The 26,628-nt window shown below is 46.7% G+C and overlaps 1 protein-coding gene across 5 annotated transcripts in view; it reads right to left on the reverse strand.

Annotated features, from left to right (window-relative positions):
- Nucleotides 1–10,828: 10,828 nt before the first annotated feature.
- The window catches only part of HLCS (holocarboxylase synthetase), a 316,341-nt gene continuing 300,541 nt past the window's right edge, over nucleotides 10,829–26,628 (reverse strand). For 4 of the 5 annotated variants that reach the window (XM_063956549.1, XM_063956550.1, XM_063956551.1 and 1 more), the window contains 4 exons: nucleotides 24,483–24,643; nucleotides 14,565–14,679; nucleotides 13,995–14,208; nucleotides 10,829–11,353 (listed from right to left, as the gene is read on the reverse strand). In XM_063956549.1, the coding sequence (XP_063812619.1) occupies nucleotides 11,185–11,353; nucleotides 13,995–14,208; nucleotides 14,565–14,679; nucleotides 24,483–24,643 (659 nt within the window). In that variant the 3' untranslated portion in view covers nucleotides 10,829–11,184. Of the gene's footprint in view, nucleotides 11,354–13,994; nucleotides 14,209–14,564; nucleotides 14,680–24,482; nucleotides 24,644–26,628 lie in introns of those variants that run through there. The other variant, XM_063956553.1, reaches the window with a different exon arrangement.

The raw sequence follows: 26,628 nt of genomic DNA on the forward strand, positions 1-26,628 counted from the left end.
CGCAGGCACCACAATAGGCTGGTTCAGGTGAAACGCTGACACCACCTTAGGGAGAAACTGGGGACGAGTCCTCAATTCTGCCCTATCCATATGGAAAATCAGATAAGGGCTTTTACAGGACAAAGCCGCCAATTTTGATACTCGCCTGGCCGAAGCCAAGGCCAATAACATGACCACCTTCCACGTGAGATATTTCAGATCCACGGTTTTTAGTGGTACAAACCAATGTGATTTTAAGAAACTCAACACCACGTTGAGATCCCAAGGTGCCACAGGGGGCACAAACGGGGGCTGAATATGCAGCACTCCCTTTACAAAAGTCTGAACTTCAGGTACTGAAGCTAGTTCTTTTTGAAAGAAAATCGACAGAGCCGAGATCTGTACCTTAATGGAGCCCAGTTTTAGGCCCATATTCACTCCTGCTTGCAGGAAATGCAGAAATCGACCTAGTTGAAATTCCTCTGTTGGGGCCTTTTCGGCCTCACACCATGCAACATACTTCCGCCATATGCGGTGATAATGATTTGCTGTAACCTCTTTCCTAGCTTTAATAAGCGTAGGAATGACTTCCTCCGGAATTCCCTTTTCCTTCAGGATCCGGCGTTCAACCGCCATGCCGCCAAACGCAGCCGCGGTAAGTTTTGGAACAGACAGGGCCCCTGCTGCCGCAGGTCCTGTCTGAGCGGCAGAGGCCATGGGTCCTCAGATATAATTTTTTGAAGTTCTGGGTACCAAGCTCTTCTTGGCCAATCCGGAACCACGAGTATCGTTCTTACTCCTCGCCTTCTTATTATTATTCTCAATACCTTTGGTATGAGGGGCAGAGGAGGGAACACATAAAATGACTGGTACACCCACGGTGTTACCAGAGCGTCCACAACTATCGCCTGAGGGTCCCTTGACCTGGCGCAATACCTTTTATAGCTTTTTGTTGAGGCGGGACGCCATCATGTCCACCTGTGGCCTTTCCCAAAGGTGTACAATCCTTTGGAAGACTTCTGGATGAAGTCCCCACTCTCCCGGGTGGAGGTCGTGTCTGCTGAGAAGATCAGCTTCCCAGTTGTCCACTCCGGGAATGAACACTGTTGACAGTGCTAACACATGATTTTCCGTCCATCGGAGAATCCTTGTGGCTTTTGCCATCGCCATCCTGCTTCTTGTGTCGCCCTGTCGGTTTACATGGGCGACCGCCGTGATGTTGTCTGATTGGATCAGTACCGGCTGGTTTTGAAGCAGAGGCCTTGCCTGTGTAGAGAAGTCACCTGACTTGACCAAAGTCCTTGGAATTTTCTTCCCTGTGTGACTGCCCCCAGCCTCAAAGGCTGGCCTCCATGGTCACTAGGACCTAGTCCAGTATGTCGAACCTGCGGCCCTCCTTAAGATGGGCACTCTGCAGCCACCATTTTAGAGATACCCTGGTCCTTGGAGACAGGGTTATCAGCCGATGCATTTTAAGATGCGATCCGGACCACTTGTCCAACAGGTCCCACTGAAAAGTTCTTGCATGGAACCTGCCGAATGGGATTGCTTCGTAGGAAGCTACCCTTTTTCCCAGGATTCGCGTGCAATGATGCACCGATACCTGTTTTGGCTTCAGGAGGTCTCTGACTAGAGATGACAGCTCCTTGGCTTTCTCCTCCCGGAGAAACACTTATTTCTGGTCTGTGTCCAGAACCATCCCCAGGAACAGTAGACGTGTCATAGGAACCAGCTGTGACTTTGGACTGTTTAGAATCCAACTCTGCTGTTGTAGCACTTTCCAAAATTGTGCTACTCCGACTAGCAACTGCTCCTTGGACCTTGCCCTAATAAGGAGATTGTCCAAGTACGGGATAATTAAAAACTCCCTTTTTTCGAAGGAGTATCATCATTTCGGCCATTACCCCGGTAAACACCCTCGGTGCCTTGTACAGTCCTGTCTGGACTTGGTAATGGTAATCCTGTACCACAAATCTGAGGTACTTCTGGCGAGGATGGTAAATGGGGACATGCAGGTAAGCATCCTTGATGTCCTGGGATACCATGTAATCCCCCTCGTCCAGGCTTGCAATAACCGCCCCGAGCGATTCCATCTTGAACTTGAATTTTTTTTTTATGTATGTGTTCAAGGATTTTAATATAAATGGGTCACACCGAACCATGCGGTTTCGGTACCCCCACCCATGTAGAATAGTAACCCCGTCCTTGTTGAAGTAGGGGCACTTGAGTATTACCTGTTGGGAATACTGCTTATTAATTGCCTTTAGTACAGCCTCCCTGCCTGAGGGAGTTGTCGGCAAGCCATAATCTAGGAAACGGCTGGGGGGAGATATCTCGAATTCCAGCTTGTATCCCTGACATACTTCTTGAAAGAAACAGGGATCCACCTGTGAGCGAGCCCACTTATCGCTGAAATTTTTTTTAGACGGCCCCCCACCGTACCTGGCTACACCTGTGGAGCCCCCGCGTCATGCTGTGGGCTCAGAGGAAGCGAGAGAAGAATTTTGAATCTGGGAGCAGGCTGACTGGTGCAGCTTTTTCCCTCTTCCCTTGTCTCTGTACAGAAGGGAAACACCTTTGACCCGCTTGCTTTTCTGAAGCCGAAAGGACTGTACCTGATACAGTGCTTTCTTAGTCTGTGAGGAAACCTGAGGTAAAAATATTTCTTCCCAGCTGTGGCTGTGGATACGAGGTCCCAGAGACCATCCCCAAATAATTCCTCACCCTTATAAGGCAGAATCTTTTTAAAGTCAGCATCACCTGTCCCGTGACAGGTCTCTAATACCCTCCTGACAGAATGGACATTACATTCATTTTGGATGCCAGCCGGCAAAATATCCCTCTGTGCATCCCTCATATATAAGACAACGTCTTTAATATGTTCTCATGTTTGACAGGGTCACCGACCACGCTGCAGCAGCACGATCTGCAGGTCTCCGTCTAGTACCTGAGTGTGTAAATACAGACTTCAGGATATCCTCCTGTCTTTTATCAACAGGTACCTTCAAAGTGGCCGTTCCTAAAACGGCAGTGCCACCTTTTTTGACAACCGTGTGAGCGCCTTATCCACCCTAGGGTATATCTCCCAGCGTAACTTATCCTCCTGGCGGGAAAGGGTACGCCATCAGTAACTTTTTAGAAATTACCAGTTTCTAAACTGGGGAACCCACGCTTTTCACACACTTCATTTATTCATCTGATGGGGGAACAAAACACTGCCTGTTTTTTCTCCCCAAACCTAAAAACCCATTTTTAGAGGTGCTTGGGTTAATGTCAGAAATGTGTAACACATTTTTTATTGCCGGGATCAAGTCACGGATGTTCCTAGTGGATTGTGTATATGTCTCAACCTTGTCGACACTGGAGTCAGACTCCGTGTCGACATCTGTGTCTGCCATCTGAGAGAGCGGGCGTTTTTGAGCCCCTGATGGCCTTTGAGACGCCTGGGCAGGCGCGGGCTGAGAAGCCGGCTGTCCCACAGCTGTTACGTCATCCACCCTTTTATGTAAGGAGTTGACACTGTCGGTTAATACCTTTCACCTATCCATCCACTCTGGTGTCGGCCCCACAGGGGGCTACATCACATATATCGGCCTCTGCTCCGTCACCATATAAGCCTCCTCATTCAACATGTCGACACAGCCGTACCGACACACCGCAGACACACAGGGAATGCTCTAAACGAGGACAGGACCCACAAAAGCCCTTTGGGGGGACAGAGTGAGAGTATGCCAGCACACACCAGAGCGCTATATAATGCAGGGACTAACTGAGTTATGTCCCCTATAGCTGCTTTTTTTATATATGTATACTGCGCCTAAATTAAATGCCCCCCCTCTCTTTTTTAACCCTTTTCTGTGTTGTAAACTGCAGGGGAGAGCTAGGGAGCTTCCCTCCATCGGAGCTGTGAGGGAAAATGGCGCCAGTGTGCTTGAGGGAGATAGCTCCGCCCCTTTTCCGCTGCCTATTCTCCCGCTTTTTTATGGAATCTGGCAGGGGTATTCCCTGAAATATCTAGAGGTTGATGAAGGAAGTCCATCTGCAATACATCATCATCATCATATGTAGGACTGTTCTTCTTTTTTTCCCATTTTTTGTTTATATATTTTTTCCTTTTTTTTTTGTTTATATTTACCTTTTATTTTTTAGTTTTATCATAACACAACAAAGAAGATATTTTTACTATATCTAATAACGATGTTGCATACAAAGGATGTTCTAATCACTAATCAGATTCATCTATAGAATTAGGAATATGTCCTTCTATATGAGATATCCATTTGTTAGACTACTCTTACCCTTGTTACAATATATTGAAACAAGCTAATTACTGTGTTTATCTCTCAGTCTGTCCTCTCTATAATCATCAGACTCAGTGGCACATCAGGTTAGAGGACAGACCAGCATTAGCTTTGAATCCTAGAGTTCGAATCATGTCTATACCAACATTTAAAAAGTTTTCCCTCTTGGTCCGATTTTTTATGCAGAGGTGATTTATATAAATAGATATACTGTTTTCCCTTTGATTAAACTTCTCTTAACCTAAAACGGCACCACTAGTATATACACGGATAATAATATTTGTCCAGTGAACCTTGTGATAAATGTCTGCTACTCATTATAGGTGAAGCTATTAGGTGATCTAATTTGTGGTGAATCAATACACCTGTCATGACACCTGAACTGAAACCATGATCTGCAATGGCTTACTATTTACTACAATATAAAGTATAACCACATTAAATTTACACCTTTCTCTGACACCAATAAGTCTATTATAAATGTATCTTTCTCTAGTCATTTCTGCCAACTATATATAATGTTATGTGTTAGTACATGAGAGCCTTCGTTTTATGCATTTTTATTGCTTTTAACATTGCTGATGACATTCACCTGTCCACACTAATCAACTCAGCCTTTAAATACCGGATGACCTAGGAGGCAGGTATCTACCTTCGAGAAAGTCACGTGAACGTGACGAAACGCGTCAGGACCCGCCCCTATCCACACTCAGCTCAGGTGAAATCTTCCAGGTGTTCCGTGGTCCCCACTGCACCCTCCGTCTACAGCATCCGACATCAGCGGCTTCAGCGCACACGCCGCCACGACCGGGTTGTGAGAGAGACGGTCCATTCCTTTCCGCTGCACAGCGTATATGGGCATTGCAGGACATTGAAGCCGAGGACGCTCGGCTCTTACCAGCCCATTTTGGAAAGGTATTGAATATCAATTTCAACTGAGGGACTTTTAATTCATTAGGATCCTACCAACACACCTGGTATTTATCAACTATCTAACAAGTGAATCACGGAACTTTTCACCCCAATAAGCTGAGTTATTACAATATACCACTAGTTCACGTCTAGTGATTGTTCTTATATATATTTATATATATTATTCACCGGTTATTTGATACTTAATCTTTTTATATGTTTTATTAATAAACATTGTTATTTTTTACGTTGGCTCTCTGTACATTATGTTTCGTTCCTGATATTCAGCGCAGCCGTTTGTTCTTTCTCATATATAGCCCCTGGGGCTATATATTGAGGTATTTTTGCCAGCCAAGGTGTTTTTATTGCTGCCTCAGGGCGCCCCCCCCCCAGCGCCCTGCACCCTCAGTGACCGGAGTGTGAAGTGTGTGAGAGGAGCAATGGCGCACAGCTGCAGTGCTGTGCGCTACCTTGGTGAAGACTGAGTCTTCATGCCGCCGATTTTCCGGACCATCTTCTTGCTTCTGGCTCTGTAAGGGGGACGGCGGCGCGGCTCCGGGACCGACCACCAAGGACTGGGCCTGCGGTCGATCCCTCTGGAGCTAATGGTGTCCAGTAGCCTAAGAAGCCCAATCCGGCTGCAAGCAGGCGAGTTCACTTCTTCTCCCCTTAGTCCCTCGCTGCAGTGAGCCTGTTGCCAGCAGGTCTCACTGAAAATAAAAAAACCTAAGTCTATTTCTTTCTAAGAGCTCAGGAGAGCCCCTAGTGTGCATCCAACCTCGGCCGGGCACGAAATCTAACTGAGGCTTGGAGGAGGGTCATAGTGGGAGGAGCCAGTGCACACCAGGTAGTCTAAGATCTTTCTAGAGTGCCCAGCCTCCTTCGGAGCCCGCTATTCCCCATGGTCCTTACGGAGTTCCCAGCATCCACTAGGACGTCAGAGAAAATACGGTGTTTTCTTTGGCTGTGAGGGAACATGGGGTAAAAATGCTGACTTCCCAGCTGTCGCTGTGGAAACGAGGTCCGAGAGACCATCCCCGAACAACTCCTCACCCTTGTAAGGCAATACTTCCATGTGCCTTTTAGAATCTGCATCTCCTGTCCACTGCCGAGTCCACAATCCTCTCCTGGCAGAAATGGACATTGCGTTTATTTTAGATGCCAGCCGGCAAATATCCCTCTGTGCATCTCTAATGTACAAGACAGCGTCTTTAATATGCTCTACGGTTAGCAATATAGTGTCCCTGTCTAGGGTATCAATGTTTTCCGACAGGGAATCTGACCACGCAGCTGCAGCACTGCACATCCATGCTGAAGCAATAGCCGGTCTCAGTAGAATACCTGAGTGTGTATATACAGACTTCAGGATAGCCTCCTGCTTTCTATCTGCAGGCTCCTTTAGGGCGGTCGTGTCCGGAGACGGTAGTGCCACCTTTTTTGACAGACATGTGAGCGCTTTATCCACCCTAGGGGATGTCTCCCAACGTGACCTGTCCTCTGGCGGGAAAGGGTACGCCATTAGTAACTTTTTAGAAATTACCAGTTTCTTATCGGGGGAAGCCCACGCTTCTTCACACACTTCATTTAATTCATCAGATGGGGGAAAAACCACTGGTAGTTTTTTCTCCCCAAACATAATACCCTTTTTTGTGGTACCTGGGGTAATATCAGAAATATGCAACACATTTTTCATTGCCGTAATCATGTAACGGGTGGCTCTATTGGAATGTACACTAGTCTCATCATCGTCGACACTGGAGTCAGTATCCGTGTCGACATCTGTGTCTGCCATCTGAGGTAGCGGGCGTTTTAGAGCCCCTGATGGCTTTAGAGACGTCTGGGCAGGCACAGGCTGAGAAGCCGGCTGTCCCACATCTGCTATGTCGTCAAACCTTTTATGTAAGGAGTCGACACTGTCGCGTAATTCCTTCCACATAACCATCCACTCAGGTGTCGACCCCGCAGGGGGTGACATCACATTTATCGGCACTTGCTCCACCTCCACATAACCCTCCTCATCAAACATGTCGACACAGCCGCACCGACACACCGCACACACACAGGGAATGCTCTGACTGAGGACAGGACCCCACAAAGCCCTTTGGGAAGACAGAGAGAGAGTATGCCAGCACACACCAACAGCGCTATATAACACAGGGATTAACACTATAACTGAGTGATTTTTCCCAATAGCTGCTTGTATACAATATATTGCGCCTAAATTTAGTGCCCCCCCTCTCTTTTTTACCCTATGTAGTTGGAAACTGCAGGGGAGAGCCTGGGAGCGATCCTTCCAGCGGAGCTGTGAGGGAAAATGGCGCCAGTGTGCTGAGGGAGATAGCCCCGCCCCTTTTTCGGCGGACTTCTCCCGCTTTTTACTAGGTATATCTGGCAGGGGTATTTTACACATATATAGTCTCTATGACTATATTATGTGTTATTTGCCAGCCAAGGTACTTAATATTGCAGCCCAGGGCGCCCCCCCCCCCCAGCGCCCTGCACCCATCAGTAACCGGAGTGTGAGGTGTGCATGGGAAGCAATGGCGCACAGCTGCAGTGCTGTGCGCTACCTTGATGAAGACCGAAGTCTTTTGCCGCCGATTTCCAGGACCCTCATCTGGCTTCTGGCTCTGTAAGGGGGACGGCGGCGCAGCTCCGGGACCGGACGACCGAGGCTGGGCCTGTGTTCGATCCCTCTGGAGCTAATGGTGTCCAGTAGCCTAGAAGCCCAAGCTAGCTGCAAGCAGGTAGGTTCGCTTCTCTCCCCTTAGTCCCTCGTAGCAGTGAGTCTGTTGCCAGCAGATCTCACTGAAAATAAAAAACCTAAAATAAACTTTCTTTTTCTAAGAGCTCAGAAGAGCCCCTAGTGTGCATCCAGCTCAGCCAGGCACAAAATTCTAACTGAGGTCTGGAGGAGGGTCATAGAGGGAGGAGCCAGTGCACACCAGGTAGTCCTAAAGCTTTCTTTAGTTGTGCCCAGTCTCCTGCGGAGCCGCTATTCCCCATGGTCCTTACGGAGTTCCCAGCATCCACTAGGACGTCAGAGAAATAAGATTTTAAACCTACCGGTAAATCTTTTTCTCCTAGTCCGTAGAGGATGCTGGGCGCCCGTCCCAGTGCGGACAAAATCTGCAAGGCTTGTATATAGTTGTTGCTTACATAAGGGTTATGTTACAGTTGAGATCAGTCTTTAGCTGATACTGTTTTTGTTCATACTGTTAACTGGTTGCGTATATTCCAGGTTATACGGTGTGGGCTGGTATGAATCTTGCCCTTAGATTAACAAAATCCTTTCCTCGTATTGTCCATCTCCTCTGGGCACAGTTTCTCTAACTGAGGTCTGGAGGAGGGGCATAGAGGGAGGAGCCAGTGCACACCCATTCTAAAGTTCTTTATAGTGCCCATGTCTCCTGCGGAGCCCGTCTCTACCCCATGGTCCTTACGGAGTCCCCAGCATCCTCTACGGACTAGGAGAAAAAGATTTACCGGTAGGTTTAAAATCTTATTTTTACGATCAGCCGGCTCTTTCAAGGCGGTGGATACTGGAACAGGTAAAACCACCTTTTTTGAGAGTCTGGATACCGACGCGTCAACAATGGGCGGGTTTTCCCATTTTTTCCTATCCTCCACAGGGAAAGGAAACGCCACCTGGACCCTTTTAGGAATCTGTAATTTTTTCTCAGGGTTTTCCCAAGCTTTTTCAAAAATAGCATTTAATTCTTTTGACGCAGGGAAGGTTAGCGAGGCTTTCTTATTTTCAGTGAAGTAAGCCTCCTCAACCTGCTCAGGTGTTGCATCAGTAATATTCAACTAAACCCTAATGGCCTCTATAATACAACTGCACCCCTTTTGCAAGAGATGCTGCCCCCCTCAAAACCTCCTCATCACCGTCCGCAGTGTCAGAATCGGTATCCGTGTCGTCTTGCATAATCTGTGCAAGAGCATGTTTTTGGGAATATACAGAGGGGGGCCCTGAGGTAACAGAACTGGACCAGACTGCCATAGAGTTCTGTAAAGCCTGAGTTGCAGACTTATTCTGTGCAACCCTAGTAGAAATCTGAGAAATCATAGTTTTGATAGAGGATAACCAAGGCTCCCTTGCTGGTATCTGTGCTAAAACAGTGCAATCCTGATTACATGGAATGGGATCATCCTGAGAGGACATATCCTCTGGAGCATATGACACAGAGTCCCTGGACATAGCTTAATGGAGATCACAGACACTCCACACACACACACAGGGGAGGACAGACAGAGTTTCACCACCAAGAATGGCAAGAGAGACACAGAGATTGGAGCCAACCCACACACAGGCAGGAAAATGGCGCTGAACGCTGCTGGGTCCGCTATGAGAAGCTCCGCCCCCAAAATGGCGCTGTCTTCCCACTCTTCATAAGATTATACTGGCCTGAGGAATTACGCTGGCAGCGATCCAGGGACCCTGACAGGCTGTGTGACCAGTGTAGTGTTTAGGCGCTGGCTCAGGGCGCCCCTCTCAACGCCGCACAATGTACCGCTGAGCCCCGGAGTGCAGATAGTTCTGCGCTCCATACCCTGTTGCCGCCATATTCACACCGCTTCCCCGCTTGCTAAGGGGGTTGGTGACTCACTCGCCACCAATCTTCTGGCTCTGTAAGGGGGTGGCGGCATGCTGCTTTGGTGAGTGATCCCCTGTGGCAGGGAATGATCGATCCCCTCAGGAGCTCAGTGTCCTGTCAGCGGAGATAGTGGCTCAGACCCCGCATGGCGGACACTGCTCCACCCCTTAGTCCCAGGATGCAGGGAGGCTGTTGCCAGCAGCCTCCCTGTAAAATAATAAACTCTAAATAAACCTTTTTCTAGAGAAGCCCTGTAGAGCTCCCCTAGCTGTGACCGGCTCCTCCAGGCACATTTTCTAAACCGAGTCTGGTAGGAGGGGCAAAGAGGGAGGAGCCAGCCCACACTCTCAAACTCTTGAAGTGCCAATGGCACCTGGTGGACCCGTCTATACCCAATGATACTATTGTGGACCCCAGCATCCTCTAGGACGTAAGAGAAATACCCATAGGTGTATGTGGAAACAACTGCGTATATATATTTACGGCGGGATGTAATGGTGTCCAAGTTTGCCGGAGGTGCGGGATGCTGGACAAACATTTTGCCTTGTAAATGAGTGCCGTTTTAAAAAATGTCCAAGTTCGACCGGCCTCCCGCACCTCTGGCAAACTTGGGTGTCATTCCATCCCGCCGATGATTTCCCCTGTCACTGAAATACATGAAGTGCAGTTATTTTTTCATCCGAGCCTTCCCTGTAGCACAAGGACAATAAAAACACACACTAAAAAATATAGCAGATGCAAATACTGTAACTCGTCACCTCGTAGCTCCGTGCCCTGTAAACAACAAAACACATAGATATTGAACTTCTCAGTGGTTAATAAAACAGTCCTACAATTCACACAAGGGGATACGTGAAGCGATCAGCTCAGTGTAGAGAGTAACACCACCACTACCAGGCAAGCACATTAAAATGGAATATGGCTTGGGATAGAACCCGGCTCCTCTATAAAAAATAAGTTCTAAGGCAGCGTGAAAACAGAGGAATATACAGTACAATTCTGCAAGTGATGGAAAGTGCTCATTCAAGTAGGACCAGCTTTGTGTTAGTTGCATATTTTCATTTAATGTCTTCTGGAATACAATTCTCCCATCAGTGAGCACACCCAAAACATCCTGTAAGTAAATGCATGAGTGAATATCTTGACGGGCTGACAGCAATAACATGATATTAACCAAGTGATTTCCCAGCATGGAGCAGGTGCCCAGGATAAAATGTCATCCGTATGGAACCAACAAAGGTATTGTGTACATCCAACCTAGAGAGAAGAACCCCACAAGCTAAACCCTCCATGTGGTATTAAAAAGAAAAACAGCAATTATTTTAAAAAAGCGACAATGCAAGTCATTGCTTTTGGGAATGTCTACGCTCCGGGGAAGTCTTATGTCCAGGTTATTAGCGCTTTGGTATAATCAAGTTTCTCATCATGTCAAAAGAGTTTCCATCCGGATGGACAGTGACAACTTCTTCTCCTTCCTGAAGAACTTGGAGGAATCCAGAGTCATCCAGCCCAACGATCCAGGCCCTAGGGCCATCCTCACCACCCAGCTGTACTTGCTGCCCACTGCAAGACATATGGAGATGTGTGATGGGGAAGCAGAGACACAAGTGACATCACAGTGAGTTATATGCTATGAAGCAATGATGTAGCAGAGTTATACCTACATATAGGCTTACCATACTCTCCCTTTAAAATCATGAATTACACCGGTTCTGTGGCTGGCTGACCTCAAGCCTCCATTTCACTTGGTTTTAATCAGCCACGGAACCTGTGTAACCCATGAGCGTCCCGGTATAAAAGGGATGGGATGGTGAGCCTACCTATATACATAATGCTGTGTGACTGAACCAGCAAGGCTATAACATGTTCTGTGTAACAGGGGAGTGGTCAGTGGATAGGGTGTGACTTCATGTAGTAGAGGCTGTGTGCCTGTAGGCTCCAATTAGGTAAATCAAGATGCATGTTCCACAATCTACCACAAAGTAGATTGTGGGACATATGTAGTAAAAAACAGTCCCAATTTTGCGGGACAGTCCTGCATCCGGGCACTGGGTCCCACGGTGGTGGTGGTGTGGGAGTTGGGAGGCCCCTGTCACCCGCTGTTCTGCTCAGCAGATCATGTGCCATCGATTCACAGGAGAGAGGGAGTGAGGACATGTCCAGAAGCTCACAGAGCACTGGGCATGACCCCAGGATGATGAAGACAGAGGTGTGGCTTGCGGAAATGCACTTCCTGCAAGGCCACTCCCCCTTTTCTGGAGTGGGCACACATAAAAGTCCCAGTCTGCACCTCTTGAAAGTTGGGAGGTATGTATTAATATGGTGTATAAAATGACTCGTTACAGGTGTTTATCTATATTCTACAACGGTGACTGAGGGGGACATTTACTAAGCAGTGATAAGAGCGGAGAAGTGAGCTAGTGGAGAAGTGGCCCCATCAACCAATCAGCAGCTCTGTATCATTTTATAGTATGCAAATTATGGATGTTACTTCAGTGCTGATTGGTTGCCATGGGAACTTCTCCACTAGCTCACTTCTCCGCTCTTATCACTCCTTAGTAAATGTCCCCCTGAAAGTCTGCTTGTAGAACTGATATTTCAGTACAGCTGTCAAAATTATTTTTCTCTTCCCCCAACTCCAACTCCTCCACAAGCTCCCCTGTCCGTCTGAAGGAGGTCAGAAACACTTAAAATCCCCTAACAAATGATCAGACAGTAGAAAAAAGTTATATTACATGAATATATTACCCACTGGTCAGTATACATTTTTTGGGTATGGATCATTAGGTCGACCCTAATTAGGTAGTCGACTCCATGGACATGGAGAAGGCTGACAGGTACAAAAAGGTCGACATAACTTTTTTGGTGTGGTTTTCGGCGTCAAAGCACAGGGCACCCCAATTAGTGTACAGTGTTTCTTGGCAGCTCCGCTACCCTCAGCACAGATCATTATTTTCAATACTAGTTCAGGGTTGCGATCGTTAGGTCGACAAGCATTGGGTCGACCGCTAAAGGTCGACAGGGTGCCTAGGTCGACAGGTTCATTAGGTCGACATGTGCAAGGTCGACAGGTCAAAAGGTCGACATGAGTTATTCACAATTTTTTTAATATTTTTTTAGCTTTTTCATACTTTACGATCCACGTGGACTACTAATGGGAACGGTAATCTTGCCCGAAGCATGGCGAGCGAAGCGACCTAGTGCATATCAACCTTTAGTGGTCGACCCAATGCATGTCGACCTAATGTGTGTCGACAACGCCCCATACCCGTAGTTCACGTGGAGGGTAACGTATGAAAAAGTAAAAAAAAAATATAAAATGCAAAAAACCCTTAAAAAGTTGTGTCAACCATATGTGTGTCGACCATTGCCATGTTGACTATTTGAACCTGTTGACCATAAGCACCGTCGACCTTTTGTCAACCTGATGGCCATGTCAATCTTTTGATGTCTACCTAATGCATGTCGACCATTCGTGTTTGACCTATTATCTGTCGACAGATAGACCGGATACCATACTCCCTCCCCCCCACACACACACACAACTTGAGCCAGGCTGCAAGTGATAAGAAGTAAATGACGCAGACTAGGACGGAGAGTCGATTTTGGAAAACCACGCGCTCAGGTGACCGACGCACAGCGCACTGGATGCCCTTGGCGCTCCGCACTTATATACAAGATTGAATATAGAATACAGAACCATCTGTAAGCAGCTGCTTTAAATTAGGCGGCTCATGTTCACATTTAACATGCAAGCAGATTGGTGGCGAAAATATTTTTCACGCGATAAACCCATTATCGGATCTGAGGTGTGATAACCTTAGAAAACCATTAAAAACAAAATAACACACAAAAAAAAAAGATTATTTTGGAAAGGAAAATAAAAGCGACGGCGTCTGGCCACCCTGATCTTGTTACACGTTTACAGTTTAATATACGGATTAATGGGAGTCATGTGACTGTGTTAAAGGAGAACGCTTTGTTTGACTATCAGTCGTGCACAATGTCCTTATCTTAATGATGGATGTTAGAAATATGAATGACACATGTATAAATCAAAACAAGCAGCGCTTAATCCCAAGCCAAAGAGTATGCGAGGGCTGCGATAAGTTATCTGGATGTTTTTTTTCTCTCAAGGTGTCAACGAGTGAACTTTTGCCCCACACTGAGCAAATGGGCCGCAAACAATGACGAAAACACTGACCTGTGTACCCAATATCTGTAATACGTGGGCAGAACGCCGTTGGGTCCTTCCATCTGAAATTTAGCAATGAGCTTCTCCAGCGCACTCGCCGACCGCGCGATCAACACATCCACCCTAAGAGGATCAATATTTGTTTTATATCTCCTGTTATGTTCTGAGATGAGATCGTTGATGCAGATTGTAGGGTTACTGTTGCTGACGTTGAAGCCGCAGCCTAGGAATAGAATGCAAACAGTAAACGGTGATATGATCTGACGCCAGACACCGCTACTTGTGTATCTTACATGCAAGTGAATGTTGACAAAGTAGGAAAATACTCCAGGGCCCAAAAGGTAACAGCCAGCCATTTTGGGAGAGCCGGTGTGATTCTGGTCAGATTTAAAGCGGCAATTAGCTTAAAGGCAAAACCAGGTTGATTTTGCCTTTAAACTAATTGCCGCTTTAAATCTAGTGACTGTCTGGAATCACTCCGGCGAGTCACCGGCTACTACATATAGCCCCAAGACTTTCACTATGTACATCAGCATTAGCAATAGAGTCCTCAGAGTGATATAACGGAGCATTTCATACCGATCAGAATATGAAACGTATTTCCCATGAGCGTCGAGTTCACCAGGACTCCCCCGATCTTCATCAAGTTACCGTAATAAATATCATTCGGCCATTTCACTTTCAGTTCAATATCCTGTAGGGAACAATGACGTACAGTATAAAGACTTTAGTAATTAAACAATGAGATATTATTTACTTTCAACTGCAAGAGTCAAAACCAACAATATATCCAGCCAGGGCCATATTACCAGGGTGTTGTTATTATACAGGGATTAGTAACACCCAATAATACATCAAATAAGACCTCATCTCAATAAATATGTGTTCAAACTATCATCTATTACAAAAAGCAAATTCTTGTTTCCAAAGCTATTAGAGACAGTGGGGCTATCCAAGGACATGTATTTTCTGCATTGTAACTCACTCCAGTGTTACTCCTGCTTTGGATCATTGTCCGGCTGAAACAGACTTCCTCCCCAGTTTAGGCTGTCTGGCAGGGGGCAGCAGGTTTCCAGCCAGGATCCGTCAGTGATGGGAACAAAGATGCAACAGCTTCATACATCACAGTGGCCCTGGGGTTACGTGGATGGCGGGCAGTGTTTGATATAAGTGGCGCATGCAAGGGGGGTTTCTAAGTACCCGGGCCACCCTCAAAACTCTGAACAGGCTGTGATTGGAGCTGCCACGCATGCCGGGCATCACTGCAGGTAAGATGACTGCTGTGCTCACTTCTAAAGATTCTGATATATATATATATATATATAGATAGATAGATAGATAGATAGATAGATAGATAGATAGATAGATAGATAGATAGATAGGTATATCTTTTTATCTATCTATCTAACACCTCATTGCAAATCCTGCATTTGCCCCTGGATATATAACTTGAAAATATCACGGTGCAGACCCCTTTTACCTATATACAATATCCTCTACAACAGCCAATGGCTTTTGTAGCTCATTCAATGTCACAGATGAACTCGCTGTACTGTAGCTTCTCTGCCAACTAAGTTTACAGAGTAGTAACTTTTACTCTGTGCATCAAAAAGGACACTTTCAAAAGAAAGAGATTGCTGGACTTGCATTTAAGAGAAGGACGGCATTTCTTGGAAACACCTAACCCTGTGCAATTAGTAATTAATAAAACACCTTGTAGTTTACTCTTTTTCACCCACTGGCATTATTATTTATCTTTATTTAAGAAACAACACAGGTAGCTCCTATTCAGACTAATGGAGACTTTAAACATCAGGAGTAGAGCGCAGTTCAACTTCTTACATTTTGTTTTTGCATTGTGTATCAGTTCTTTATATTGCATTAATAGGGACTGGACAACCCCTGAACCTGCTGCACACCCCGACCCGACTGACACCCAACACCTCAGTGCGCAGATTACCATCACCTGTTTTAATTCTTTGTAAGGATATTCATATGCCTATCCAAAGCATGTTTAAATTGCTCTACAGTCTTAGCCTCTACCATCTCCGATGGGAGGCTATTCCACTTATCCACTACCCTTTTCTGTGAAATAATTTTTCCTTAAATTTCCCCTGAACCTGCCTCCCTCCAGTTTCAGTGTATGTCCTCGAGTTCTAATACTTCTCTTCCTTTGAAGAATGTTTCCCTCCTGAACTTTGTTAAAACCTTTGGTATATTTGAAAGTTTCTATTATGTCTCCCCTTTCCCGTCTCTCCTCCATACTTTACATGTTAAGATCTTTTAGCCTTTCCGGGTAAGTTTTGTGATGTAGGCCATGCACCATTTTAGTTGCCCTTCTTTGTACACTCTCTAATGTATTTATATCCTTCTGGAGATATGGTCTCCAGAACTGGACACAGTATTCCAGATGAGGCCGTACCAATGACCTATACAGTGGCATTATTACTTCTTTTTTCCTGCTACTGATTCCTCTCCCTATGCAACCAAGCATCTGACTAGCCTTACTCATTGCTTTGTTGCATTGCTTTCCTGCCTTTAAGTCACTTGAAATAGTGACTCCTAAATCCCTTTCCTCCTCAGTAGTTTCCATTATAGTACCCTTGATACTATATTTAGCCTTTGGGTTTTTGAGACCTAAGTGCATGATTTTGCATTTTTTAGAATTAAACTGTAGTTGCCATGTTCTTGACCATTTTTCAAGCCTAGCTAGGTCAACAATCGGGGTGTGTTCAATCTGCAATCTAAATTGCAGTGTAAAAATAAAGCAGCCAGTATTTACTCTGCACAGAAACAATATAACCCCAATATAACCCATCCAAATCTAACTCTCTCTGCGCATGTTATATCTGCCCCACCTGCAGTGCACATGGGGGGTAATTCCAAGTTGATCGCAGCAGGAATTTTGTTAGCAGTTGGGCACTGCAGGGGAGGCAAATATAACATGTGCAGAGAGAGTTAGATTTGGGTGTGGTGTGTTCAATTTGCAATCTAAATTGCAGTGTAAAATAAAGCAGCCAGTATTTACCCTGCACAGAAACAATAACCCACCCAAATCTAACTCTCTCTGCACATGTTATATCTGCCTCTCCTGCAGTGCACATGGTTTTTCCCAACTGCTAACAAATTTGCTGCTGCGATCAAATCTGAATTACCCCCAAAGTACAAACCAGTCAGCTCATATCTGTCATTTTCCAAACATGGCCTGCAACTTAGCACTTAGTAGCTGATTGGTTGGTACTTTCTCCCTTTAATTTGAAGTGGGTGTGGCTAGACCCACACAGTAGCCTATCAGAGTTCACTGAACCAAACCAACTTGAAGCTAACCAAACCATAACAGGACTGGGTCCACTTTTAACAGTGAACATACAGTAAGTGTGCAGGCTAACTTGCTCTTCCAGCTCTGTGGCCCACACTATATGTAATAGCCTGTGAGCAGCAGAAAATGGCATGATTCAAGCAATTTAACTCATATATTTAAAACAGCAGCTTGGTTTTTCCTTTTAAATAATGGCCACTTTAAATCTGCAGGCTAAATTGCCAATAATCAAGCCGGTTCCTGCAACTCGCAGGCTATTCCATATGGGCCCTCGTGCTTACCTGTATTCAGTTCTCCCCAAGTTATATGTACAAATTAGAGGTGCAGAGAACCTGGCTGCAGACCACGAGATAAACAGTAGTTGCAGTAATCACCAGAAGAACATAAGAGGGTCATCAAATCAGGGCACAAATCCAGGAGAGTTGACAGAGAAGGTCAGTGCCAACCAATGGTTACTACTCTATAATTAAACCACTAATAGTGAGGTTAGGGTGCAGTTTGGGCTAGGGCTGGGGTTGGGCTGCAATTAGGGTTAGGCTGCGATTAGGGCTAGGGATAGGCTGTGGTTAGGGCTAGGGTTAGGCTGCAATTAGGCTTAGGCTACGATTAAGGTTAGGCTGCGATTAGGGTTAGGCTGCGATTAGGGTTAGGCTGCGATTAGGGTTAGGCTGAAATAAAGGCTAGGGTTAGGCTGTGATTAGGAATAGGCTGGGGTTAGGCTGCAATTACGGTTAAACTGCAATTAGAACTAGGGTTAGGTTGTGGTTAAGGCTAGGGATAGGCTGTGGGTACGGCTAGGATTAGGCTGCGATTAGGGTTAGGGAAAGGCTGTAGTTAGTATTAGGCTGTGGTTAAGGTTAGGGATAGGCTGTGGTTAAGGCTAGGGATATCTGTGGTGAAGGCTAGGGTTAGGCTGTGGGTACAGCTAGGATTAGGCTGCGATTAGGGTTAGGCGCTGTAGTTAGGATTAGGCTGTTGTTGAGGCTAGGGATATGCTGTGGTTAAGGTTAGGGATAGGCTGTGGTTAAGGCTATGGTTAGGCTGTGGTTACAGCTAGGGATAGGCTGTGGTTAGGGCTAGGGATATCTGTGGTTAAGGCTAGGGATAGGCTGTGGTTACGGCTAGGGATAGGCTGTGGTTACAGCTAGGGATAGGCTGTAGTTAAGGCTAGGGATAGGCTGTAGTTAAGGCTAGGGATAGGCTGTAGTTAAGGCTAGGGATAGGCTGTAGTTAAGGCTAGGGATATCTGTGGTTAAGGCTAGGGATAGGCTGTGGTTACGGCTAGGGATAGGCTGTGGTTAAGGCAAGGGATATCTGTGGTTAAGGCTAGGGATAGGCTGTGGTTACGGCTAGGGATAGGCTGTGGTTAAGGCTAGGGATAGGCTGTGGTTACGGCTAGGGATAGGCTGTAGTTAAGGCTAGGGATAGGCTGTAGTTAAGGCTAGGGATAGGTTGCCTTTAGGTTAGTCAATACGTTATGGAAAACTGCATTGTCAAAATGCCCACATTCACAACTTCAACATTCTGAAAATGTCAACACTATGCCAGTATCGACATCTGACATGTCACCATTTAGCCCATGTCAACATTCTAAATGTCTAGTTTTTGTACCACACACCACAGGAGGTGCACATCATGCACCAGTCTTTGCGTAGGCTGTGTACACAAAACGCATTTTGTGCATGCCTTCGCCACGCCGGACTGTGACGTAGATCAGCGTTTAGCTGAACAGCATGGCAACAATTAAAAACAAACAAGATAGCAATAAAATATTTATATCAGACGTTCTTCCATAAGAAGCCACTTCTATAGGCTACATGTAACTTGTTGCATCATTAAGATCCGCTACCATATTAAATATACACTTGTATAAATTATTCCTCCCCTGACTGCAGGACACCAGCGATAGTGCAGCTAGAACACCTGTCTCTACAAGATCCCAGCCAGAACGATCGCCCCTAGATCCCGACCAAATGCTTCCATTATCTAGGCAGCCATAGCATCATTTGCAGAGACCCTGGTAACGTCACCCCCCACAAGTACTGCAAAGGTGGAATCGCACTGTGCTTTCTCTGCCAATTCCATATGACTGTGGCATTCAGGAAAGCACTTCCATCTGCATATATTTAGCGGTTGGGCTGCTAACGTTTCATACAGAGCTCCCTATGGGCGAGAGACAGATATGTGCCCCATAAGGCTTAGAGAGATTTAAGGGAAAAATGTTTGAGGTTTGGAAACAACAGCGGGAGGCGGTGACTGAAGTGCCGGATTACTGAGCTGTGAGTAAAGGTAATGGATGAGGAACAGGCCGGCGTTCATGAAATCAGCCATGACTGGACCTAACACTTCAACTCTCTGTCCACGCTAAGACCTCTAATCTAGGCAGAGCTTGCACGACTGATAAATGGGCGCAAGGCATGAAGATTCTAATACATGGGGATGGGGGCTAGGCGGAGAGAGAGAAGTGTATAAAAAGCCGTAGTGTAAATGTGGGGAAGTCACTGGTATTAGGGAAGATGGGAAACATATGCTTGTGTTAGGGGATTGTGTAGGGAGGCAGGAAAGGTTTATAGTCCGCAGTAAGACAGGGCGAGCAGCAGCAGCAGCAGAGAGCTACGAGGTGCTGAGGGCGACTGACTGACTCAATAAATGCAGTTACCTTCAACCTCTGTCATGTACTGCAACATAGGGCAACTGTGCACTCTCTGTCATCAAGACCCAATTACACAAACGTAGCTCATTAAGAGGCAGATGTATTAAGCCTGGAGAAGGCATAAGGAAGTGATAAACCAGTGATATGTGCAAGGTGATAAAGGCACCAGCCAATCAGATTCTAACTGTTAATTTACATATTGGAGCTGATTGGCTGGTGCCTTTATCACCTTGCACATATCACTGGTGTATCACTTCCTTATGCCTTCTCCGGGTGTAGTACAGCTGACCGGCGGTCTCCTGACCGCCGGTCAGCTTACCGACACCGGGATCCCGGCAGCATACCGACGCCGGGATCCCGGCGGGGAAGGGCGAGTGCAGCAAGCCCCTTGCGGGCTCGCTGCGCTCGCCACGCTGCGGGCTCGGTGGCGACCTGCGGTCGCCACGGGTTCTATTCCCACTCTATGGCTGTCGTGGACACCCACGAGTGGAAATAGTCCCTGTTGGTCGGCATGCCGACCATCGGGACAGTGACCCGTCGGGCTGGTGGAGGAGGTCATGTGACTGTCGGTCAGCTGACCGGCGGTCACATGAATACCACCCCCTTCTCCAGGTTAATAAATCTGCCCCCTAGGAGAGGAACCCCGCTTTACGTTATAGAAGGCCAGTAAATGTGCCTATAAATGCAATGCAGAAAATAAAGTTACACATGAGATAAGACTGGAATAGTTATGGTGTGAAAAAAAAAAAAAATGCTTCACGATTTTCCGCTAAAGTAACGATGCAATTATGGGCGAGATTTATTAAATCTTGGAGAGAGATCAAGTACCAACCAATCAGCTCCTAACTGCCACGTTACAGGCTGTGTTTGAAAAATGACAGTTAGGAGCTGATTGATTGGTACTTTATCTCTCTCCGCTTTAACTTTCTCCAAGGTTTGATACATCTCACCTATGTCAATAAAATGACTGAGCAGCTGTGTCCCAGTACAACTGTCCTCAGAACACGAGAGGCAGATATCTAGTGTAATATAAAAGGTTGTCTCTTATATCTAGTCATGCAGGGCCGTAACTACGTGTGTGCCAAGGGGGCTTGGCACACAGCGCAGTTGCCCTGGGGGCGCACGGCCAGCGGCATGTAATGAGTCAAATTGACTCATTACATGCCGCCTCTGTGACTGCGCCGTGCGCCGCGCTGGAGGAGAGAAGACAGGAGCGCCGGGCAGCGGAGGAGGAGGGAGGGGGAGCAGAGAGCCGCAGCAGCGCTATTTGATTGGTAGTAAGCGCTGCTGCAGCATCCCCCTCTCCTTCTGTATTGGCTGCCTGGCGCTGCTGTGGATGCATCCCAGCATCCACAGCAGCGCCAGGCAGCCAATACAGAAGGAGAGGGGGATGCTGCAGCAGCGCTTACTACCAATCAAATAGCGCTGCTGCGGCTCTCTGCTCCCCCTCCCTCCTCCTCCTTCTCAACTGACTTCACACTGCACGGAGAGGAAGCTGCACGAGGAGCCTGTCAGCGGGGAGAAGGTAAGTATATCCCCCTCTCTCTCTCTCTTTCTCTCTCTCTCCTGCAATGTGTAAAAAGGGGTCCCATCTGCTGCAATGTGTAAAAAGGGGTCCCATCTGCTGCAATGTGTAAAAAGGGGTCCCATCTGCTGCAATGTGTAAAAAGGGGTCCCATCTGCCGCAATGTGTAAAAAGGGGTCCCGTCTGCCGCAATGTGTAAAAAGGGGTCCCATCTGCCGCAATGTGTAAAAAGGGGTCCCATCTGCCGCAATGTGTAAAAAGGGGTCCCATCTGCCGCAATGTGTAAAAAGGGGTCCCATCTGCCGCAATGTGTAAAAAGGGGTCCCATCTGCCGCAATGTGTAAAAAGGGGTCCCGTCTGCCGCAATGTGTAAAAAGGGGTCCCGTCTGCCGCAATGTGTAAAAAGGGGTCCCGTCTGCCGCAATGTGTAAAAAGGGGTCCCGTCTGCCGCAATGTGTAAAAAGGGGTCCCGTCTGCCGCAATGTGTAAAAAGGGGGACTGGCTGCCGCAATGCGTAAAAAGGGGTCCCATCTGCCGCAATGCGTAAAAAGGGGTCCCATCTGCCGCAATGCGTAAAAAGGGGTCCCATCTGCCGCAATGTGTAAAAAGTGGTCCTGGCTGCCGCAATGTGTAAAAAGTGGTCCTGGCTGCCGCAATGTGTAAAAAGTGGTCCTGGCTGCCGCAATGTGTAAAAAGGGGTCCTGGCTGCCGCAATGTGTAAAAAGTGGTCCTGGCTGCCGCAATGTGTAAAAAGGGGTCCTGGCTGCCGCAATGTGTAAAAAGGGGTCTGGCTGCCGCAATGTGTAAAAAGGGGTCCTGGCTGCCGCAATGTGTAAAAAGGGGGACTGGCTGCCGTAATGTGTAAAAAGGGGTCCTGGCTGCCGCAATGTGTAAAAAGTGGGACTGGCTGCCGCAATGTGTAAAAAGGGGGACTGGCTGCCGTAATGTGTAAAAAGGGGTCCTGGCTGCCGCAATGTGTAAAAAGGGGGACTGGCTGTCGCAATGTGTAAAAAGGGGGACTGGCTGCCGCAATGTGTAAAAAGGGGGACGCTGTCTATTGTAATGTATAAAAGGGGCTCTAACTGGTGTAGTGGCGCTACTGTCCAGCGTAATTTGAATAATGGAGACTACTGTGCACCGTAGTGTGAATTGCTATCATTTTGTTGCCACGCCCCTTCCCGTGAAGCCACGCCCCTATATATTTTTCACACGCCTACGGCGCGCACTGCGCCTATCTTGTACGGGGGGGGGGCGCCAATGTCAGTTCTTGCACACAGCGCTAAAATGCCTAGTTACGGCACTGTAGTCATGGATCTACAGGCGCCATTTCTGCGCTACACAGTAACTCACTGATGTCACTTGTTGGAAGGGAATTGACCTATCGACTAGATGCTCCCAGCCCCGCCCACCACAGTGATCAGCTGCATCACCCTTGCAGTGCTCTCACAGGGGGGAGAAGTCGGTAAGTTTGGGGCATATAATGCTTGGTGTCTTTACTGTAATAAGCACAATATAATTCCTTTCTGCATTACACTAAAATATTGACAGGCTACACATTCAGGTTCACTTTCTAACATATGTTTTTCCTTAATTCCAGGGGCTGCATTATTTAAGTGAGTGGAAGGAGACAAATTCATCAGCCATTTTAGTGGTTGCACTGTGTAAATGAGAGGGAGGAGACTGACGCATCAGCTCTTCCAGTGGTTGCACTATGTTAATGAGAGGGAGGAGACTGACACATCAGCTGTTCCGGTGGTTGCACTATGTTAATGAGAGGGAGGAGACTGACACATCAGCCGTTCCAGTGGCTGTACTATGTCAATGAGTGGGAGGAGACAGATTCATCAGCCGTTTCAGGCGCTGCACTAAATCAATGAGGGAGGAGACAAATTCATCAGCCGTTCCAGGGGCTGCACTATGTAAAAGAGTGGGAGGAGACTGACACATCAGCCGTTCCAGTGGTTGCACTATGTAAATGAGTGGGAGGAGACTGACACATCAGCCGTTCCAGTGGCTGTACTATGTCAATGAGTGGGAGGAGACAAATTCATCAGTCATTCCAGGGGCTGCACTATGTCAATGAGTGGGAGGAGACTGACACATCAGCCGTTCCAGTGGCTGTACTATGTCAATGAGTGGGAGGAGACTGACACATCAGCCGTTCCAGTGGCTGTACTATGTCAATGAGTGGGAGGAGACTGACACATCAGCCGTTCCAGTGGCTGTACTATGTCAATGAGTGGGAGGAGACTGACACATCAGCCGTTCCAGTGGCTGTACTATGTCAATGAGTGGGAGGAGACAAATTCATCAGTCATTCCAGGGGCTGCACTATGTCAATGAGTGGGAGGAGACTGACACATCAGTCATTCCAGTGGCTGTACTATGTCAATGAGTGGGAGGAGACAAATTCATCAGTCATTCCAGGGGCTGCACTATGTCAATGAGTGGGAGGAGACTGACACATCAGCCGTTCTAGTGGCTGTACTATGTCAATGAGTGGGAGGAGACAAATTCATCAGTCATTCCAGGGGCTGCACTATGTAAAAGAGTGGGAGGAGACAGATTCATCAGCTGTTCCAGTGGTTGCACTATGTAAATGAGTGGGAGGAGACTGACACATCAGCCATTCCAGGGGCTGCACTATGTCAATGAGTGGGAGGAGACAGATTCACCAGCCGTTTCAGTAATGTAACTAGAAAGAGGACACTTCCCATTGCACTAAAGTAAGTTTTCCTATGAAAAACTTGACATACCACTTGGGTAAAGTCTGCAAATGATGGCAGTAAATTTGTACCTATATTTTGTTGAGAAATGGTAGCCGGTTGGAATCTAGCACCAGCAGTTGCCATCTCACAACATGAACAAATCTCTGAATGACTCCCCCTAAAACTAAAAAGTTAGTTTTTTTGGGCACTGACCCTTATTTTATATGAAACAACATAACTATCGAGCAGTAGAATAGGTAAATAAACACTGTTATAATCTGGAAGGCCCTACCTCGTATCCAGGCATGGATCTCACAGCCTCCACCACAGCCAAAGCCATAAGGTGTTGGACGAAGGCGATTCTCTGTCCCAGCTGCGAGGACAGAGGGACAGAGATGAGTAATGTCATTAAGGCACATCCTTTCGGGCTGAGCCAGACGTTCCCACCGCGACCTGCCGAACAACAATGATCCAAGTTACCCCTGCAGTAATAACTGTATAGCATATGATCTAATGGGGGTAAATCATTTAATACTGTGAACAGTTACAGTGTAGAATAATTTAGTCTTTCTGGAAATGCAGGAAAATACATCCTCTCGCATTTTGATCAGCGGATTCGTTTATAAGTACACTGCAGTAAAGGCGTGCAAGCGCAAGTTAGCTACGTCCCTTTAAAATGCGTCCTGCTTTGTGTAATAGCATCTTGGCGTGTATCTGCATGTCCATAAGCTGGGTGAGCGCTTACCACCTGGCGACGATGACTGTCGCGTCTTTGCTACAGACGCATCTATTCACTCTATCGAGTCGATTCAATCCAATGCGATGGATGCATGCTTTTTGGAACGGCACATTGTGAATGCCTGCTTTGCAAGTTCGCGCAACAAAGCCCCTTGCGGTCTCGGTGGCTCGCCACAGTTTCTATTCCTACTCTGTGCTGACCGGCGGGCTACTCAGCGTTCAGGACCCCGGCGTCGGTATTGTGACCAGCGGTCGAGTCACATAACCGTATCCCGTAGGTCCCACCAAATAGGTTCCATTTAGCACACTAAGGTGTAGCTAAAAAAAGTAAAAGCTAGTTTGTACTCATGAAGCCTTTCAGGGGTCATATAACACCATGGGGTCCTATTGGGTGAGAAGGGACGAGTCGCAGATTTTTACATGCAGCACTATGATGGGCCAAACAAGGGGCCTAATACACAAAAAATTGAGAGATCACGTCTGCGCTCGTCTGCGAATGCTGAACTAAAAGAGGATGGGTAAATAATACACAGTCTCTGATGAGAGGATAGTTACTAAATTAGGTTGGTTAGCTTAATAATGTCCCGTGATGTCGTTAATACTCGTTGAGCCACTGTTCGTGTGTCTTTATTAATACTTCTCCGAATTGGATCTTGAGTGGATTCGTATCCTCAGTCACGTTGGACCGTAGTGGGTTTCTTCTGTACGTTGTCTTCAATATTCGTTCTCCGGATTTTCTCCTGTACTTCCGTCCAGGGTACCAGGGTAGTTCTTATCCTCAAGAGTTGGAGACAGAGAGACAGAAATAGCCGCTGATAGTGTAGTAGGCGTGTTGAGAAGTGGCGTTTTAGACTAGTAGGGAGATCTTAAAAAGAAGTAGCAACTGATGGTTGCGTACCGTACTCACGTGAGAGACGTGATGTACCCCTCGCGTAAAGGTATCTTTGGTGTTCGTGTGTTTTTCTCCTCTTCCTCCAGGCAGGATCCTATACGGTTTTTATCCTCGGGCGTGTAAAAGGAGATGGAACAGTTGATAGTGTAGTAGGTTTTTAGGTGAAGTGGATGGTTACTAAACAGCAATTCACTCTTCTAAACTTATCACTTATAGTGGGGGAGTGCGTACCGTACTCACATCCATGCAGGAAGGTGGAAAACACATAAAGGTATCTTTTCTTAGGTCGACGAGTTGTCATACATGGTCACACTCATGCAGATTAGATAGGTGAAATGAATAGTGGGCGTACCCAACTCACACTGTACGATGCGGGAACTTGTATATAATGGTATCTTTGGGATGGTCCGGCTGGTTCTAGAGTTTCCTTATTCCAGACTCTATTCCACTCATTTTATGCATGAAAAGAAACGAAGTGGGGTGTCATTGAATGACACATTTAAAATAATTTATTGCTCAAAAATTTCTAAAATAACATAAAACTGCCAATCGACTCTAGGTAAGAAAGGGGGGTGTACACGGGTGAAATGAAAGGTGTTAATATCCGGATTTTCTCACCTTAGTAGATACCGTCCCAGTCAGTCCCTAGTAGTCCTGGCCCTCACACCAACGCGTTTCGACTATAGAAGTCTTTTTCAAGGTGTGTGCTGAGGGCACTAGTGCCATTATTTATACCCCTTAGGCAGGAAGTCATGTGATGTGGGTGTGGTTACCAATTACAAAACAATAAAATTCAGCATGAAATACA

The sequence above is a fragment of the Pseudophryne corroboree genome, chromosome 2 (genome assembly GCF_028390025.1).
Source record: "Pseudophryne corroboree isolate aPseCor3 chromosome 2, aPseCor3.hap2, whole genome shotgun sequence".
In the NCBI taxonomy this organism is placed as follows: Eukaryota; Metazoa; Chordata; class Amphibia; order Anura; family Myobatrachidae; genus Pseudophryne; species Pseudophryne corroboree.